The 15,957-nt window shown below is 36.7% G+C and overlaps 1 protein-coding gene across 4 annotated transcripts in view; it reads right to left on the reverse strand.

Moving 5' to 3' along the window:
* The window catches only part of RHOT1 (ras homolog family member T1), a 62,304-nt gene that overhangs the window by 29,236 nt on the left and 17,111 nt on the right, over positions 1–15,957 (reverse strand). For all 4 annotated transcript variants that reach the window (XM_068978681.1, XM_068978679.1, XM_068978680.1 and 1 more), the window contains exons 2-8: positions 12,452–12,510; positions 10,223–10,304; positions 8,174–8,217; positions 7,834–7,887; positions 7,627–7,679; positions 4,672–4,780; positions 4,263–4,364 (exon numbers count right to left, since the gene is read on the reverse strand). In XM_068978681.1, coding sequence (XP_068834782.1) covers positions 4,263–4,364; positions 4,672–4,780; positions 7,627–7,679; positions 7,834–7,887; positions 8,174–8,217; positions 10,223–10,304; positions 12,452–12,510 — 503 coding nt within the window. The remainder of the gene's footprint in view (positions 1–4,262; positions 4,365–4,671; positions 4,781–7,626; positions 7,680–7,833; positions 7,888–8,173; positions 8,218–10,222; positions 10,305–12,451; positions 12,511–15,957) is intronic.

The raw sequence follows: 15,957 nt of genomic DNA on the forward strand, positions 1-15,957 counted from the left end.
AAAGTTCCAGAATCTGTATTTTAAACAAGTATTTTAACCTAGTGACTATTACGAGGTGAATTTCAGAAATATTGAATTAAGGGCAAGTTAGAAAGAAACATTTCAGTTAAGAATATAAACCAGGATTAAGGAAGACTAAATCAGGGTCAGATTAAGGGATAACTCAGATTAATATTTATACCAGAGGTCAGCACTTTTATGGTAAAGCAATTAATAAAGACATAATAACAATGTCTAGATAAAGACATAGCAAATACTTTAGGCATTGGTGGCCAATAGGCAAAATCAAGGATATCATGTAGGTACTTACACAGCAAGAAATTACCAAATTTCCACAAAGTTTTTATTAAATTTAAAATATAATAGTAACTGAGTATACCTTTGCTCTATAGGTTTACTAATATTACAGAAGGATAGAATTCTTCTTGGAGGGATAACAACTGGCTTAGTTCGGGTTCAAAGTCAGTGTTCCCTATCTTGTAATAAACTATAATGGAAAATCAGTTCAGTTCAGTTGCTCAGTCATGTCCGACTCTTTGCGACCCTATGGATTATATAATCTGGAGAAGGAAATTATATAATAGAATATAATCTGCAAAAAATCCTACAAAAACAAAAAAGACCACTGTGATACACATCGAAAACTAACCCAGTATTGTAAATCAACTATACTTTAATTTTTAAAAAAGCTAGCTTTCCCTATCATGAAAATCAATTGCAGATATTCAGCTATTAATGCTGATCTGTAATGAGATTTCACGTATTTCATCTTTGAAAATGTCTTTTTGCACAGATGAACAATCCCAATAGTGACACTGATCCATAAACATATAACTTTCTTTGAGCACATTCATCACTTGGAAGGCATTTACAGAATTCTATTTGATTCTTTTCGTGATATTTGCCTGTTAACATGGCATTACACTGCAGATTAATCAGTTCCAACTGAAGGTTGGGTGGAAGCAAGCGCCTCAACTGCATGGTCAAATGGATTAGGAAATAAAAAAATTTCCTTTGCATGTGCATCGAGGTCCAAAAAAAACTGATGCTGGAATTATAGCTCAGAAAATATATCTGCTTTGCCATCTGAAGATCCACTTTTTTTCTCCTCTGTTTTGGCATATGTGTGTACTGGCAATAAGAAAATAAAATGCTACATGTGGCACATGAGAGGCTGCTGCCAAGTCTGAAGTGTGTCGGTGCAGCTCGCAGGGCGACCAGCAGTGGTGTGATGACAGTTGCCACAGACAAGCTCCGCTGCAACCACATGACTGCCCTCACAGCAGGGAAGCGCAGACAGATGCGAGGGGATGAGCATGGCTGTGCTGTGACGAAGCTTATCTATGAGCGGTGAAATCTGAAGGCCTCATAAATTTCCCTATATCTCAAAACATTATTCTTTTTGACTTTTCCCCCAATCATTAAAAAATGCAAAATGTATCTTAGCTCACAGGCTATATAAAAGCTGGTGGCGGTGAACAGATGAATGGATAAAGTAGCTGTGGTACATATATATGATGGAATATTACTCAGCCATAAAAATCAATGCTATGACTGACTCATTAGAGTCAGTTTTAATGAGGTGAATGAACCTAGTCTATTATATAGAGTGAAGGAAGTCAGAAAGAGAAAAACAAGTATCATATACTAATGCAATATATCTAATCTAGAAAGATGGCACTGATGAAATTATTTGCAGAGCAGCAATGGAGACACAGACATACAGCACAGATTTATGGACATGGTGGCAGGGAGGAAAGGGTGGGATGGATGGAGAGAATAAGATGGAAATATACATTACCATATGTAAAATAGATAGCCAATGGGAATTTGCTATATGACTCAGGGAACTCAACCCAGGGCTCTGTAACAACCTAGAGAGGCGGGATGGTGAGGGAGGGTCAAGAGCAAGGGGACATATATATATATCTATGGCTGATTCATGCTGATGCTTGGCAGAAACCAACATAATTCTGTAAAGCAATTATACTTCAATTAAAAAATAAATTAAAAAAAAAAGCAGGTGACAGGCCAAATTTGGCCCATGGGTCAGTTCTTCAACCATTCACCTATAAATTTTTCCTGAAAAAAATCTTTTCAGGAAGCTTTTTTCCCCCAGCAAACTTCTATTCCTTAAAAGTTCAAAATAACAACAAAAGAAACAAATAACTCAATTAAGAGGTGGATAAAATACTTAAATAGACCTTTCTCCAAAGGAGATACACAAATGGCCAATAAACACATGGAATGACGTTCAGTAGCATTAGCCATCATGGAAACGCAGTTCAAACAATATAAGATACCACTCCCATCTACCAGGATGACTACAAACAAAGGCCAGGGGGAGGATAATAGGTGCTGGCAAAGATGGGGAGAAATTGGGACTTTAATTTTAGTGGTTCCTCAGTATGAGTAAAACATAGAATTACCATGTGACCTAGCAATTCCACTGCTAAACAGACATTCAAAACAGGGGTTCAAACTTGTGTGTGAATGTTCTTAGCACTATTCACAACAGCCAAAACGTGGAAGCAACCCAATTATCTACCAACAGTTGAATGGATAAACAAAATATGCTATATCCGTACAATGAAGGGTCATTTGACCATAAAAAGGAATGAAGTACTAGTAACGCTACAACATGGATGGACCTTGGAAACATTATGCTCCGTCAAAGAAGCCAGACACAGAAGACCACATACTGTATGATTCCATTCATATGAAGTGCCCAAAATAGGCAAATTCAGAGAGACAGAGAGTAGACTAGTGGTTGCCGAAGACTAGGGGAAGGGGGAGGAGGGAATGGGAGTTACTGCTAATGGGTACAGGGTTTCTCTGGGGGTGATGAAATGCTCTGAAATCACACAACTTTGTGAATACACTAAAAATCACTGAAAAGAACAAAAAAGTGAATTTTATGGTATATGAGTTATATCTCAATTCAAAATTTAATTTTAAAAGTCTATGGTGGGAGAAGGCAATGGCACCCCACTCCAGTACTCTTGCCTGGAAAATCCCATGGATGGAGGAGCCTGGTAGGCTGCAGTCCATGGGGTCGCTAAGAGTTGGACATGACTGAGCAACTTCACTTTTCACTTTCATGCACTGGAGAAGGAAATGGCAACCCACTCCGGTGTTCTTGCCTGGAGAATCCCAGGGACGGGGGAGCCTGGTGGGCTGCTGTCTGTGGGGTCGCACAGAGTCGGACGTGACTGAAGCGACTTAGCAGCAGCAGCAGCAGCAGCATGCCTTGCTGGGGTGGCTGCTTTAGTGAGTAATCTCTCTCAGTGTCCTGTGGGACTTGTGGTGTAAATTGAGCTTTTTCATGTACAAAACAGCCAGCCCCAGGGATGTTATCTGGGTTTAAAGACTGAAATCATGTTCACTACTGCTTGTTAAATCAATGGTTTCTTTTATCAACTCCTAAAGGTGCATCTGGAAAGCACAGCGACAACATGATGGCCAGATACAAAATCCTTGACATTAGTGTAACTTTTTTCTAGTACAGACTTTAAATTACTGCCAATTTCAAGTGTTCTTAAAGAACAAAAGAATGGTAATAAATATTTCAAGCATTTGGAAAATCATAATGAAACTTGTATTACCTTTGTATTTTTGATAAAAATTCAAAATAAACTTCTAAATATCTTTTGATTAAAAAAAAAAAGTCTATGGTGGTTGGCAGTGGAAAGAATCAGACTGTGTGAAATTCCTTAAGTTTATTGACTTAAATAATTTTGCCTGTTACACATAATTAAAAAAAAAAAACCTTTATACTTTGGCAGAAAAAAAGTCTATGGTAAAATATCATTAAATTTTAGATATTTCATTAAGGAATTACTATGTTTCTAAGCTATGGAACAAAAGGGAGTATTCCAATTGTATTACATATCATATCCATGTCAAATAATTTTACAACTTTTTCGCTTGTGTGTTACTAAGTTTGTGGATTTTATTGTAGCAAAGCAAATAGACCATTAGTTAAGTCTTTGGACTTTTTGTTGTTACAGTTGCCAATTCTTCTGTTTATTTTAATTATATTTCTTAAAATAGTATTTGACCTGGCATATTATTCTGAGCATTAAATGTGACTGTCTTTGAAGAAAAGTACCTAGGAAATATAACAGTTTAGTAAGCAATAAATTTAAATTTCAGCAGTTTAGATGAACACTTAAGAGTTACTAACAATCAGTATCATAATGGAGTTGCTACCTACACATCCCAGTCCTTACTAACATAGTCTGATGGGATGGAGGGTTTACCTCTTTCTCCTCTGGGCAGTACAGGGGCCCTGTAGGATGAAGAACTGCTTTCTGTGCATAATAGAAGAGCTCTGATATGTTCTTCAGATTTTTTGCTGAACACTGAAAAGAAAATTTTAAGCAATTCAGAGAGAGAGCTAAAAACATTTAAAAAAAAAATTTTTTTTAACTATCAAGATTCCTTGAAGAAACTGAAAAAATCCAATTTTTTTTTTTTAGTGGATATCACCATATGATAGACTACAAAGAGCCCAGAGGCCAATTTCAAGTTCTCTGTTTTACTTGATTTACATGACTTCACAAACAGGAAATTTATTGCACCCCACATCTTCCCCCAGCTCCTATTCTGAACCTCAATTTAGTGAGAATTCACCAACCGTAAATTTCAAAATCAAATGAGAAGGCATACCTCCACACAGGTTTCTATTTCTGTGTACTGGTTCATAATAGGAAGGATGGTCTCCATACTACTATATTCCACCAGGTCAGATTTGTTCCCAACCAATATCAAAGGCAGCCTGAAATAAACAGGGCACATGGTAATAATAAGGAAGGCAAAAGACATTAGATTTTATTTTAATGTACATTGTAACCTGGTAAAGTACAATGATAAAGTAATTGAAGAGGGCGAACTATACAGGGTAATCAGGGAACAATCCCTCTGACAAAGCAGCATTTGAGGCAAGGAGTGAAGGATGAGATGGAACCTGTCAGGTGAAGAGCCTGGAAAGAGCTGGCTGGGACGAAGCGACAGCATGTGGGAAAGCCCCAAACTGAAGAAACATTCCCGTGAGTCCGGAGAATAGAAAAATGCCAGAGCGGCTAAGGAGTACTGGTCAAAGGGGAAGACGTATGAAGCAGAGCTGGAGAGAAGAGCAAAGGCCAGATGCAAAAGGACTTTACAGCTACAGTAAAGAGAGTGTGTTTTAAGTGTAAAATGACATGATCTGATAGACATTTTTAAATGCAGTCACTTGTTATCTTTTAGAGATACATAGTGAAATAGTTAGAGTATGATATGATGTCTGATTTGTTCAAAATGATCCCAAAGGAAGGGGTAATAAATGAAACAACACTGGCCATGAGTTGTTAATCACTGAAGCTGGATGATATAGAGGGATTCATTAAATTATTCTCTCTACTTCTGTATATATTTGATTTTTTTTCAATAATAAAAAATTCTTTTAATGTGGTATCCTGGATTAGGGTAGTGAAGACAGGAAATTTTCAGATTTGAGATATATTTTTGAAGGAGACCAGATAGGAGCAATGGTAGATTAGATATGGAGACTGAAGGAAAACATAAATCAAGAAAAGTACATAGATTTCTTTGGCTGGACAAAAGGAATAGATTTTTTTTTTCCATTTTCAAAGTTTTAATTGAATTTGTTACAATATATTGCTTCTGTTTTATGTTTTGGTCCTTTGGCCCAGAGGCATGTGGGATCCTAGCTCCCCGTACTGGAAGGCAAAGTCCCAACCACTGGACTCCCAGGGAAGTCCCCAAAATGAACAGATCTTTTGAGACAGGAAAGATTGAGAAATCTGGGGGTGGGGGCAGAAGGGAATAGGCAGGAAATAACGAATTTTATTTTCAATAAATTAAATCTGAAAGGCCTATCAGAAATCTGAATGGGAATTACCAAGGAGAACTAGCCCAGTGGAGAACAATTATTTGTACAACCCACGAGAGAGCTTAAAGAGAAGGCAAATCATCTAGCTGGTTGTAAAAGAAACACTTTCTTGTAAAAGAAACACTTGCAGGCATTTATTTAACCACCTAGTGTGTTTATTACATGTTAAAGGACTGGCCCACCACATAACCCAAACACAGATTGTTAATAGAGCCAGGAGAGTTCTCAAAAATGCACTACTTTACAACCAAAGGTGTGCTCAGAATAATTTACGGATCTTAAAAAAAGAAAACACACAAGTCCAAGCCTTACTCCAAACGGACTAATTCTAAAACTCAAACAGTAGAGCAAAGGCATCTATATTGTTGTAAGGTACTTCAGGTGACAGTGATGGGCACACTGTGATAATCGTCCACAGAAGTCCTAGATAAGAACATATGTGTAACAAATATAAACTTAAGGTATGAGGCCCAGGAAAGAAGGTACTGGGAAAATGCAAAGTCCATACATTAATGAAATAGACCACCTTGGAACAAATCAACCACAAGAGAAATAAGTATGTTCCTATGATTCAGGGAAGGGTAAAGGTATACCCAGGCCTGAGAAAGCTCAATTAGATCTCCCAAACACTGAAGGCCACTTTCAGATGGCACACTAAAGGGTAATGAGACCAGCCAGCTAGTTTCTAGAGAGCAGTTTAGGAAGCTGTCATGGTAGAGTCAACTTAAAAAATTCAGTTGTTCAAGCTAGTGCTTTATAGATCCTGGCAAAACTAACTTCTCGGAAGAGTCCTCGAAACAGTTCAAGAAATGAGCAAGAAAACCAAGTGTCAGGAGCATAGAGGCCTTGTTTTCTCCAAGGCAGTCCGGTCCAATACAACCTCTGTGATAACAGAAATGAACTTTATTTGTACTGTCCGTTACCTTAACCTCTAGCCACAAGTGCCTATGAAGCACTTGAATGTGGTTGCATCCGAGGCATCGAATGTTTAGTTTTATGTAATTTTACTTAAATCGCCACAACTGACTAGAAGCTACTCCACTGGACAGTATAGCTCTAGAGAGCTCCTTTCAGCTCCATCAGTAAGTCATTACAAAGTGACTTGAAAACAGTGATAATGACTGTGCTCTTACAGATTGCACATGGTGAACATTCAATGACTGGGGTAATGCCAGTCCTCAAAAGGGCATCTCAAGAAAGAGGGCACATTACAGTTTCAGAGCTCTGTTTTCTGCTTTGCTGTCAAATATGTATGCTGCTGCTGCTGCTAAGTCGCTTCAGTCGTGTCCAACTCTGTGCGACTCCACAGACAGCAGCCCACCAGGCTCCCCCGTCCCTGGGATTCTCCAGGCAAGAACACTGGAGTGGGTTGCCATTTCCTTCTCCAATGCATGAAAGTGAAAAGTGAAAATGACGTCGCTCAGTCGTGTCCGACTCTTAGCGACCCCATGGACTGCAGCCCACCAGGCTCCTCCATCCATGGGATTTTCCAGGCAAGAGTACTGGGGTGGGGTGCCGTTGCCTTCTCCGAAATATGTATGCAGCCTCAAGTAATTCCTCTCTGATAAAGGTGTGTGCATAAACAGACCTATTAAATAAAGCACATATGGCAAACTGTTAACTAGTAGATCTAAATGAATAGTTGACAGATGTTCATTGCACTATTTCTTGAGACTTTTCTCTAAGTTTGAAATTTTCCAATGTACAAAGTTTCAGAGAGAAAAAAGTACCTGCTGTCTTTGTCTGTTCTTTCATTTATGAGAGGAATCCATCGACTTGTTACCTAAAACGAAAATTAACAAGAGTTAAGGCCTAATGAGGATCTCCCTTGAAAAATACTCCACCCTAGGACTCCTAAAATTCTAAACTGAGGATCAATTTTAAAAGTGCCCCCACTGAAATTTAACAAAGTATAGTGAAAAGTCACATATGCATACCTTATCAATGGAATGCTTGTTGTTAACAGCATAAACTATGCAGATGACATTAGCCTATAAGAAAAATTAACAAATCGATGGTATTTTAAAATAATACAAATGTAGCATCTAATTACCAGCTAGCTAATATATTTCAGTCAAACAAAGAAAAAAATTTGAAATTTAAAAAACTTAGCATGCCTCTTAAGAGCAAAAGGATTTACGGCAAAAATATATACTCAAAGTCAGCAGCGACAATAAAGAACTGAAAAAGCCCTCTCTGTGAGAGAAGGAAATGGCAGACACAGGATCATCACTGTTCTCCCACAAACAAAGCTAGAATTCTTTTTTTTAAACTCACCTGTGATATTTCTTGATGAAGCTGTTCATCACTCTGTTCTGCTTCTACAAATGACAAAGTCAATTTTTTTTCATATTTTAAACACTTTCATAAAAATGAATAAACAACCAAGCTAAAATCCATCTGACATCCACCTAACATCCCTCAAAACCTCCCTCACCTCTCATGTCATTTACAAGATGTACTACCAGACAAGTGGCAAAGAAAAGGGAAAGCCTGAGAAAGGAAAGAGTGAAACTATGATAAGGAAGCTGGCTGGCACGGAGAGACAAGTCTACACGAAGATAAGTCAGGCAGGGAAGAGCACAAGGCATTGAGTGATAAATCTGGGCCAGCATCTGATCCAAAGCTGAGAAGGGACTGGCAAAAGAGATCAGAAACTCAAGCTAGAAGACTGGGTACTAAAAAGTCAGAGGCCCAGACAAAAAGTCAATACACACAGGGTCAAAAAGCCAGGTGAGAGTCTGCGAAATACAAGCTTAAGATCTAGAAAGCTGATAGAAGTAATCTTAACCAGGCCCCAGGGGCAAAACCAGAGCATGACAATGAAAAGTCAAGAATTCCCTCACTCGCCCATCTCTCTGGCTAGAACTGTTCTCATGGAGGGATATGCCTATAATCCCACAGGTGCAGGGGACGGGCATGATACACAGCTAGGAGAGAGACAGGAGAGAGAAGTAAACAAACGAAGAGCAAAGCAATTATTGATACATCAGATCACTTTACGTTAACCGCTTCCCCTCAAAATGTTATTTCTGACATACAAACTAATGTTACAAATGAGTACAATGGTATCTTAATTAATGCTAAATAACTGGCCATATTTCAAATATCTTCTCTAAGCTGAATAATCAAGCAGTTAAAGCTTCAACTGTAATACTGAAGTCAATCTAAACATGTAGCTACACACACTGAAAAAGAATAATTCTATACATAGAGCTAGTTATGAGACTGACTGTAGCAGGGAGCATCCAAGCCCCCTCAGCTTCTAGTACAGTACTGTCCAACAGAAATGTGATATAAACCATACATGGAACTTTAAATTTTCTAGTAGTCACCTACTAGAAAATAAAAAGAAACAGGTAAAATGACTTTTTAAGTTAACCCAAAGTATCAAAAAAACTAAAATTTCAACATGTAATCAACAGAAAAATTATGAGATCCTGTACTTTCTTTATTTCATACTGTCTTCTAAGTCCACTTATATTTTACACTTAGAGCACATTTCAATTTGGACTAGACACATTTTAAGTGTTCAACAATCACATGCATTTGCTGTACAGTTCTAGTGTTTCATTTTTAGAATGGATAGGATACCAGCTCAGCAAAACAAAGTATTACCAATGTGGTTATACACATTTTAAAAAATAGATTTCATTTTTCAGAGCAGTTTTAGGTTCACAGCAAAACTGAGTAGAAGGCAGAGATTTCCCATATACCTCCTGATTTCATATCGTTTCCCCCATTATCAACAGCCCGCATCAGTGATACACATTACAACTGACCCTTCCTTTCCAAAAGAAGTTCCAGAACAAAGCAAACAACTTAATGATTAAAAAGTAAGTAGCATTGTGCAGAAAAACTTTACATTATTAAAAACAATATAGATGTGCTTCCATTATCATTTAATGTAAGCAAACCTGTTTCAACTTTTTTTTTTTTTTTTAGGAAAAACTCTGACAAATTAAAAACAAACTTAGAACTCAACAAATTTTCACATGAGAACTCTTTCTACATCACCATGCCTGAATGCCTGATAACAAAATAACAGAACTCTGCAAATATGCTAATTCAAGGAGGGTTATGATTTATCTGGTCATTTGCCATCCCCCTTTCCCTTTCATTATTATGGAACCCAACTTAGTAAATTAGGGACAGAGAACTGCTCCGTGGAGGCTTTTTGTGGGGTGTGGGTTGAGACAAGAAGAGTAAATAATCACTTACTGCGAGAAAAGGAGACACCCTCCTAAAACATTTTTAACGCTTAGTATCTTTCTAAGGACTTTTAAATTAACTCTACAGCTTCACCTGCAAGAAGACATGTACTACCTGAGTAATCTACAATGTGCGTTGGAACTCTCTCAGGGGTAACATCAGCTGGAATGGTGATTTCTTCTGCCCGAGGAGGAACCTTCATTTGCAAATATAAAAGAAGGAAAAACCTTTGAATATCAGCAATCAAACTTTTTAGTAGATTATGTAAATTCATGTATAATTAGCCCTTTCACCCATGCTTACCTTTACAGGTTATTTATTATAATTTTAAATGTTTATTTTTGTGCTTTACCATAGATGCAAATACATACTAATATATGATAAAACACTAAAAAAATAAAATAAAAGCACATTTATACCTGTGTGGGCACAGGACATATTAAGGACACTTCAGCTCCCAAAACAATACTTAAATTAATGTAGTGTTTCAGAATTAGATTTCTAAAATGTAGTTTTCATTTTGTTTTGTTGAACCCTTAAGATATTCTGCAAGTGAAGACCTATCCTCAAGGGACTGCCCTAGCGGTTCAGTGGTTAAGATTCCGCGCTCCTGTCCTTTCCAACTACGATCCAGCAGGACGGCACCCACACAAAGACAGCTAGAAGAAGGGCTGATCCACCATCAGTGAGGTGGTGACCAGGAAAATACACTATCAGCATTCACAAGTGTATCCATGGAGTGGGTTTCAAGAAGTGTGCCCCCTCAGGCACTCAAAGAAATCCAGAAATTGGCCATGCAGGAGATGGGAACCCCAGAGGTTCGCACTGACACGGCTCAACAGAGCTGTCTGGGCCAAAGGAATAAGGAATGTCCCATACTGGTATGCAGCTGTCCAGAAAACAAAATTAAGATGAGACTCACCAAACGAGCTCTACACTTGGGCTACCTACGTGCCTGTCACAACTTTCAAAAATCTAGACACTTAATGTGGATGAGAACTAACTGCTGATTGTCCAATAAAGTTAATGAACCGAAAAAAAAAAGATTCTGCACTCCCAATGCAGGAGTTATGGGTTTCATCCCTGGTCAGGGAACTAAGATTCTGCATGGCACTCAGCGCAGCCAAAAAAAAGAAATCTGCAAATAAATCATCAAAATTTATCTCTTCTAGAAGATAACTGTTTGGCTATATAAACTTTAAGCATAATAACTCCATTATTTAAAAACTCTTTATCCACACCCAAAAGGACTATGATAAAATAACAGTTCTAAACTAAGTTAAAATATCACAAAAATCTTTTATGTATTATACTCTAAGTGATTATAATTAATGTTGCTGATTTCACAAACCACATATGAAAATACACTCCACTTTACAAATTATGGTTTATTTAACTATTTTATTTAAGAGAAAAAAAAAGTAAGAAACAATGGTCACATGACAATTGTATACTGAAATAAATACTACATAATACATTAAATTGCTCTCTCAACAATGAAATTGCACAGATATTCCTAATTATACAAGAGTAAATAAATCATAAATGCAAACCATGGCTCCAGTAATACCTATTACATGAAGAAAGAAAATAAAAAGAAATAATCTTTATCTCATTTACATTGATCCCATTCCTCATAACAATATCTTTACATAATGCTTTAGGCAACTGTTCATCATACTGGATCTTCCAACATGTAAATAAATACATTGCCAGCAATAACAAAACCACCATGCTTTTGCTGGTATTTTAGTAAGTTTATCTCATTTGAGACCCACAACAATTCTTCGAGGTGGGCAAAGGTGGAATGGATTAGATTTTTTATTTGTAAAATGATGTAGGTAGATAATATTTGACATTTTCAAACACGGGTATCAGAATCCTAGTGGCTCTAATGATGTCTCAAAAGACTGGGGGGAGTTGGACAGAAGGCAGGTGCGGAGCCAGACATTTCATTCTTACTTCAACTAAAGGAATACTCATCTGTTCCATGTTTGGGGCTTATAAAAACATTTTATTTTTAAGAAAGAATTACATAGCCTAGATGATCCCTAATATCCCTTTCAGCTCCCATTTTACAAATGAGACAACTAAGGCAGAGAGATGACAAACATCCTAGCCAAGGTCAAAAGTAAGAAACATGAAGGCCTTATGTGAACCCAGAGCTGGTCTGACTGTCTCTCCTGTATCTCAGAGATGTCTTGTAAAAGCTAACATGAGCCTTTCTAAAAGTCATTAACTATCAGAAAGGAAACACACACCAAAAAAACACTAAAATGTATTTCATTTAACTCAATTTTGATAAAAAAATTTTAAATGTAGGAAAGAAATCACAATGCCTACCTCTTCTGGGAATTCTTCACTGACTAGAGACATAATCAGTGACGTCTTCCCAACTCTAGCTGTGAAAAGGAAAAAGGATTACTTTAATAAAGTATTCAGATTCTAGAATGCTCAAATTTAGCAACCACACAGCAAAGTACTGTTATTTGTTACCTAAAATCAGAGGGTCAGAGGCATCTAAATTACCAATTTTCAGTACATCTTTTTTTTTCTGCTTAGAAAAGTTACACAGGTTCACTGTTTAAAACAAAAAATTACTAAAATATATACTATAAACGTAAACATCTCCCATAGTATCCCTCATAAACTGTTTAATACGTGTAGTCTCCCAGATCTTTCCCACACTCGTATTAACATATTACAATAATTTACCACAGTAGATGAGAGCATTTATACTATTTTACAATTTTTATCACTTAATTATGTATTGGGGCAGTATTCCATGACAATCTTTAAAAATCTCCCGGAAGAGGAAAGAGAAAGTTATCATTTAATAAATAGTTTTTGTTGGTAATGAAGAAGAAGTTTTAAATGTAGAAAGTGGTGATGGTCACACAACATTGCAAACATATTTAATGCCCTTGAACAGAATATTTACTAACGGTAAAAAATGTTATGTTTTTTGTATATTTTACCACAATTTTTAAAAGCAGTAATAATAAATGCATTTTATATTAACATTTAAAAAGCTCCCTACATAATTTTTGATAAGTGTATAAGAATCCAGTGTGTGATGTGTCATAATTTATTAATGTAATCTCCTAATGATAAACGGTGCTGCAATGTTAATCTCTACAGGATAAGTTCCTAGAAGTGAAACTCAAGTTAGCACACATGATCTTTTTGTTTTTAATAGACATTGTTGTATTATTGCCAAAAAAGAATACTTTACATCCTTAACAATAGAAGATCAGAGTGTCTGTTTCTTCATATTTTTACATCCTTTCTTTTTTAAGGTATCATATTTAAAGGGTTAGTAAGAGCAAAGAAACTTCTGTTACATTTTCTAACCTAGCAGTTTTTTTAATGTACAAACTTAAATTCTTAATTTTCTTTCTGAAACTTGACTTTCATTCCCATCATTTTCTGATCATATGATTACTATTATTAGACACATCTGAATGCTTATCAACTAAAATCCTTTTGTGATTCTAGAGGAAAAACGGTCCACCTGCCTGTTGATCTCTGCTGTGATGGCAAACTATAGTTTTCAAAAGTCTAAATGTAAAAGAGCCGGAAAATGTTAAAGTCAAGGAAAGTCACATTCCTTTGCTAAATAAGTGACTAAACGAATGTGTGACTCTGGAAAAATAATGACTGGCTGGAAGGGAGAGTACTGGTCAAAACAACTCAGAGGGCATGCTGCAGACAAGCGGCTGTAGCTGATAGAGGGCAGTCCAGATGCTTAACAGGCATCTGGCTCTGACTCTTCCATCCTTTCAATTTACACGTGTGAGAAGGCTTGGGCCACCTTCTTCAAGGGGCTGACAATAAGGTAACATTTCCCTGAGTCACAGAATCTGGAGCCCATCATCACAGAACTGCTAGGAGCCAGCTACTGAAGTCAACTTATCCAGCTCCCCACAGAAATTTCAGATGAAGAGCCTGGGACCCAGCCACAGTGATTTTCTCATGGTCTCACTAGAAGACTAGTAACAGACCTAGGAGAATAACCCATTTTAAGACGTTAGTAATACAGAAAATGCGAAAGTCAGCAAGCACCGCATACACAAATACTACATAAGATAATTAAAATAATTCACTGATTCACTGGTGACTAATCCAGCAGCTCTGGATCTTTTTATTTTTAGAAAATTCCAGATGTACTGAAAAATTGCAAAAATAATTCAAAGGACTCAAGTCTATCCTTTAACCAAATTCCCCACGTTAGCATTTAACCATATTTGCATTATTATTCTATATATATACATAATTTTTAAAATATACATTTGAGAGTAAATCACAAACATGATGCCGCTTTACCCTGAAGCATTCTAGTATGTATTTCCTAGAAACAGTATCATTCTCTTACATAACCACAGTTAAATAAAGTTATGTCAAGATCAGGAAATTAAACCCCAAAGAGCGCTATTATGTAATCTATAAACCTTATTCATGTCTCACTATTATCTGTTATAGAAAAGAAAAATCTCTTCTGTCCAGAATCAAATGTTCCATTTGGCTGTCATACCTCTTTAGCCTCCTTTAATCTGGAAGCTTTCCTCCATCTTTATCTTTCATGACCCTCACATTTCTGAAGACTACAAGTCATGTATTCTGTAATCTCTCTCTCAGCTGGGTCTGTATGGTCTTATCCCACGACTGATTTCAGGCTCTGCTTTTTTTGCAGAATATGAGAGAAGTGTTTTTATGTCCTCTCAGTGTGCCATAGCAGAAAGGAGGTAATGTCAGTTTATCCCACTACTGTGATGTTCACTGTCATCACTTGGAGGAGGTGGTGTTAGGTTTCTCCAGTAAAGTTATTTTTTTCTAATTAAAAAATATCTTATGAGGAGGTACTTTGAGACTTCGTAAATTTTCTGGTTCGCATCAAACTTTTGGCTATTAGGTTTAGCAACCATTCAAGCTTCTTGCCTAAAACAACTAAAATCCTTTTGTGAAGTATTGCTATCGTGGCTGCTAGATGGTGATTTTTTATTTCTATCTATTCTCCTATATTACTTTGCATTCTCCTGTAAGAAAAAACTTTCCCTTCTATTTCTTATGAGTGTGGTCTCATGGATTATTATATTATTCTATGGGTTGTAATCCATTACAGTCATTATCTGGAGGCTCAAATTGGTTCATTTTATTTAAAAAAAATGGCAGTTAGGCCAGTATATATCACCATGAACAATATGATTTTTTTCTTTATTATTAAAAAATGGAAACATTTCAGAATTAGTGACAACAGTGTAATCTCGTGTGTGAACCCATCACCCAACCTCATCTCCTCTCCATATTCTCTCTTGTCCTTTCCCATGAATTATTTTGAAGCAAGTCTCAAACACGTATCATCTTCACCATGTACAATATGATTTTATAAATATGTATAATTTGGGGACTAGAAAAAGTCAACACTTTCAGGGAGATAACAATACCATCTCTTCAAGGTTCCAGCAAGAATTCAACATCATATACGTGAAAGTGCTTAGGCAGAGCACCCGACCTGTCACTGTCTCTCAATAAAGGTTTTAACTTTCCTTCTTAAAAAACAAAAGTCACTTTGGAGGTAAAAACTATCACATTCTAAATTTACAGATGGCGACTGAGATTTACTTCAGTTTTAACTTGTTAAACGCATTCCTGCATCCCTTCTATGCATTTCTTGAGCACTTATACACTCAAGGCACTATTCCAAGTCAGGGGGATACTACTGATTAAGGAATTACATTTTCCCTACTTTTATATTCTTGGAGATTATATTCCAATGGATTTATGATATTTTTCACCAATAAGGAACACTCTTTCTACATATCAGGATAAAAAGCTAAAAAAGAAAGCGT

This window comes from Capricornis sumatraensis, chromosome 8, assembly GCF_032405125.1.
Source record: "Capricornis sumatraensis isolate serow.1 chromosome 8, serow.2, whole genome shotgun sequence".
Classification (NCBI taxonomy): Eukaryota; Metazoa; Chordata; class Mammalia; order Artiodactyla; family Bovidae; genus Capricornis; species Capricornis sumatraensis.